The sequence below is a fragment of the Megachile rotundata genome, chromosome 2, assembly GCF_050947335.1.
Source record: "Megachile rotundata isolate GNS110a chromosome 2, iyMegRotu1, whole genome shotgun sequence".
Lineage (NCBI taxonomy): Eukaryota > Metazoa > Arthropoda > Insecta > Hymenoptera > Megachilidae > Megachile > Megachile rotundata.
Genome location: NC_134984.1, coordinates 17,132,704 through 17,136,957, shown reverse-complemented (window position 1 = coordinate 17,136,957; position 4,254 = coordinate 17,132,704). Strand labels below are relative to the sequence as shown.

Here is a 4,254-nt window from a genome sequence, read left to right as displayed (position 1 = left end):
ATGTCGGCCATTGTCTTCTGCGTCACTCTGATGCTGCGTTTGTGGTCATATTTTGAGAACAACCCCACTGTAACAATTATCGATACATCGAATCCTGTAAAGGAGTTGCATTTTCCTGGCATCACCGTGTGCAACAACAATAAAGTTTATAAACCACATGCTGATAAAATTGCACAGAAGTTGTGAGTAGGTCTTATTGAACTTCTTGCAGTCTTCTTATTCATTAATATATTAGTCTAGGAATTAAACTGAACTCCCACCTTTTTATAACAAAAGATAATATTACAACAAATAATTGATACTGTGTGACGACTGAATAATTTACATTATTCAGTATTCAATACTTTATATAATTAAATAATTTTTTTAGAGGTTCTACTATTTCAAAAATATAATTAAAAAATTGACTTTAATTTACGAAACTGAGGACATTTCATTAAACAAATTTTTTTCAATAGGTTGATGAACGGATTTGATATCAGCATGACCAACAAATTATTCTCCTCTCTAATGAAATTAATACGTCCCGACAGAATTGCTATCGATAACGCAACTGCATCTTGGGCCCTCGACATTTTAGGTTACAGTGTGGAGAAATTAATGTACGAGGTGAATAAATTCCTCTTCATTCAATTTTACGAGATATAATGCTACATTTTTTTTAAAACAGTTGATGCAGCCTTGCAGTATGTTGATAGTGAGGTGTTCCTGGCTTGGTCAACTCTATGATTGCAACAAAATCTTCAGAACTGTAAAGTCGAACGAGGGATTCTGCTGTGGCTTCAACTACCATTTTGAACTTTCTGACGATTTTCAGTAAAATAACTTCTAAATATTTGTTGCGTGATATTGAAAATCTTATTTGCTTTATTTTTTAAATATTTAGTTGTTGCTTTTTTTGATATTTTTCATTTAATTTAGATTTCTTAATTTTTTTACTCAATTCAATTTATATTTCATAATGTTATTATTGCATTTTTACATTTTATAATATTTGTGTTGCATCGAAGTTTCATTTCAAGTATTTCAATATTCATTCTCTTAATTAAATAACATCTGTTTCATTTTATAGTAACGACGATGCGTGGTTGGCGAACATAACGACCGTCGAAGAGGATCTACACGAATATAATTCTTCCGACCCTCTGCCAGGAGTCGGAAATATTTTAGTAAGATTTCTCATAATTGTTATAAACCTTGCAATTTTATATTAGTGGAGTAAAAATATTTCTGCCTTCTATAAGATTAAAATTAAAATTTTTTTAAGTGTTTTTTAATAAAGTTGCCGATATATTAATTTCATAAATGTCCATACAAGATAATTGGAAATTAACGAAGAGCGTACGAACATTGACAAATAATTTTATTACCAGCACGTGCCGGGGACCGGACGCGACATCGGTTTAGCAGTGGCGTTGAACATCGACGCTAAAAACTACAAAAGTTCCGTGAGGCAATTTGTGGGCGCCACCATATTGATACACGATCCATTAGATTATCCCGATATTGGTGCACAGTCCGCCACTCTGCAACCGGGCCATTCGATGTCGATGACACTTTCGGGAACGAAAATCAAAAGCTCCGACGACATTCAGAATATACCTTTGCGCAAGAGAATGTGCTTATTCGATGACGAGGTACGTATGGATCTTTATTAATATAAAATACCCAAATTACAAAATTAATATTAACTTCTAGGTCCCCGGAGAACGCGACTACAGTTACCAAACGTGCATCTCAGAGTGCATGCAGCAGAAAATGTACGGTCCTTGTGGATGTTTACCTTTTTTCTACCCGAACGAACGTGAGTAAATCGTTCTACGTTTATCTACAAATATTTTCAAATTCTTTCAAACAAACTCTGTTAACTTTCATAAAGTAAACAATTTTTACAAAGTAAATTTTTATTGCATCGAAAGAACACGATTCAATTGAAAGTTAGAATTATGTTACCGTTCATGAATCATTCAGGAAATGTTGCAAACATTTGTCCAGTATGTTGATAGATCCAAACGAGCGTACCTGTTATTTGACGGACGTAGATTGCATTTTATCTCACAGAAGTAAGTAAATAATTCGTTAGTTTTATGCAACTAGAATTACGAATCTATTCGGAAATTTTTGATATGCACAGGGAGCTTGGCACAGACACAGCTATCGCACGTGAGCGACTGCAATTGTCTTCCACAGTGCAACGACAAGTCGTACGAAGTGATTTCCGAATCGGTGCAAATAGACGAATTGAGTTACGATTCTGAACTAACGTGAGTGATTTTGCAACACTGAAATGTTCTTTATGCATTTTTATACGATAAAGAACATATGAGAAATGATGAATTTTAACAGATCTTTGTTTACACAGATTTATCAGAAATTTTGTTACAGTATTAATTAAGTAATTATTTCTTACAGACGTGGTTTGGATACAAAAAACACGTCATTCTTGTACGTGTATTTCCGAGATGGCACCTATCTTGAGTATCGGAAGCAAACTATACTGGGATGGGATAGTCTTCTTGGTAAGAGAAGCTTTCTGAACACTTTTTTCTTCATTCAGATTAATGAACTGATAACAGTAACTAATTTCGTAAGAAAAAATTCGTGATTGAAGTTTAAATATAAAGTTCATATAAACTTTATATAAAATTAGTTTCTAAACTTCCACTTTTTTTTATTTTAGCATCCTTCGGTGGAATCTTCGGACTTTGTTTAGGAGGCTCCGTAATTAGTTTCGTAGAATTTGTCTACTATATGGTGACCAATTTCTTTGCTCTCCGTAAGAAAAAACAGGAGCAACAAAATCAAAATGTACCACCGGCTTCGAAATTATTTATTTCGATACCCATGGATGTAAATTTGAAGAAATACAATGCAACGCTAAATAAGGATACGTTTATTGCGTGGAATGAACAATTGTCTCAACGAGATCAGAAAGATCCAGTTTGTTTAAAAGTTAGAAAATGATTAATTTTGTCTGTAATAGTGTTTTAATTTGAAAATGAAATACTTATTATATATAGTTTTAAAATCACATATATATACTTGTAACTATTATTTAGTTATTTAAATAAAAAATATAATTAATAAAATTGATTTATTTAAATTAAAAATATAATGAATAAAATTGATTTAATTATCATATCTCTGTTCTGTAGTTTGAATTTTCCTGACAACTTCCGGTTACAGCCATGCACTGCTTGCTGCGCCATCTGCAACTCTTTCTTTCCGGTTACTTTTAGAACCGAGTGTATGTACTTTTTGTGCATCGAATTTAGCATCTAATTGCAAGACAAGGTAATAAATTTACCTTATAATCTAATAAATATAATTTCTGCGTCGCTTAGATGTATTTTGTTATAATTTTTGTTACATATAATTGCAGTATTATTGTATTTATTGTTATGGTAGTACACGTGTGGGTTTATAGGTTAGTGACACATTTTGTAATATCAGTTATTTATATGCAAAATTTATTGCAGATGCCTTCCGTAACGTTGAAAGATGTTGACCAACACAAATTTGTGAAAGCTTTTGCCGCTTTCTTGAAAAAGTAAGTAATGCGTTCCATTTATGTGGAATTTAATCTCAAAACATGTATCATATGTTCTGAATGATCCATTCTTTATTTATGATTATAAACTTACATGTTTAACTTTAATAATTCTAAAGATGTACAGCTCTTGCATCTTTTATTTCTCCTCTAAAGTTTCAAAAGAATAAATATACTTCAATTCTGTAGATACATAAAACATACATGCGATTCAAAAGTATCATTAAATTTTACAAGTGTCTTCAAAACTAATGTATTCAATTATATATTTTAGGACCGGTAAAATGCGAGTTCCAGAATGGGTGGATATTGTAAAGTCTGCACGTTTCAAGGAACTTGCTCCATACGATCCAGACTGGTACTACATTAGGTGTGCTGCTTTGGTGCGTCACATTTACATCCGTAGCCCAATTGGTGTAGGATCAGTGACAAAGATTTTTGGAGGACGCAAACGTAACGGTACCCATCCCAGCCACTTCTGCCGTTCTGCTGGTGGTGTTGCCCGCAAAGCTCTCCAGAGCTTAGAACAATTGAAACTTATCGAGAAGGCCCCACTTGGTGGACGCAAATTGACCAGCCAAGGCCGCAGGGATTTAGATCGCATTGCGGCTCAAGTGAAAGCAAAAAGCAAAAAACAACTTAAATTGCAAGAAACACTCTGCATCTGATTTTTCTATCTCTGAAATAAAAATGGAAAACTCATA

At 33.1% G+C, this 4,254-nt stretch overlaps 2 protein-coding genes across 2 annotated transcripts; both read left to right on the top strand.

Moving 5' to 3' along the window:
* LOC100875550 (pickpocket protein 28) lies at nt 1–2,150 on the top strand. The gene is made up of 8 exons (XM_076539780.1): nt 1–182; nt 459–609; nt 671–816; nt 1,073–1,169; nt 1,374–1,637; nt 1,699–1,804; nt 1,996–2,063; nt 2,135–2,150. Exons 1-7 carry the CDS (start codon nt 1–3, stop codon nt 2,001–2,003), a joined length of 954 nt encoding a protein of 317 aa, XP_076395895.1. The 3' UTR covers nt 2,004–2,063; nt 2,135–2,150.
* Nucleotides 2,151–3,155: 1,005 nt separating this feature from the next.
* On the top strand, nt 3,156–4,254 carry LOC100875663 (small ribosomal subunit protein eS19-like). Its single transcript, XM_003699719.3, has 3 exons — nt 3,156–3,294; nt 3,480–3,550; nt 3,825–4,254. The coding sequence occupies exons 2-3, from the start codon at nt 3,480–3,482 to the stop codon at nt 4,216–4,218; spliced, it is 465 nt and encodes a 154-aa protein (XP_003699767.1). The 5' UTR covers nt 3,156–3,294; the 3' UTR covers nt 4,219–4,254.

Excerpts from the sequence above, each read along its gene's own strand:
- LOC100875550 (XM_076539780.1), top strand. The coding sequence starts at position 1 with ATGTCGGCCATTGTCTTCTGCGTCACTCTGATGCTGCGTTTGTGGTCA. Across the intron at positions 183-458 it reads GATAAAATTGCACAGAAGTT|GTTGATGAACGGATTTGATA; the intron begins GTGAGTAGGTCT and ends TTTTTTCAATAG. Across the intron at positions 610-670 it reads TGGAGAAATTAATGTACGAG|TTGATGCAGCCTTGCAGTAT; the intron begins GTGAATAAATTC and ends TTTTTAAAACAG.
- LOC100875663 (XM_003699719.3), top strand. The coding sequence starts at position 3,480 with ATGCCTTCCGTAACGTTGAAAGATGTTGACCAACACAAATTTGTGAAA. Across the intron at positions 3,551-3,824 it reads TTTGCCGCTTTCTTGAAAAA|GACCGGTAAAATGCGAGTTC; the intron begins GTAAGTAATGCG and ends TATATATTTTAG.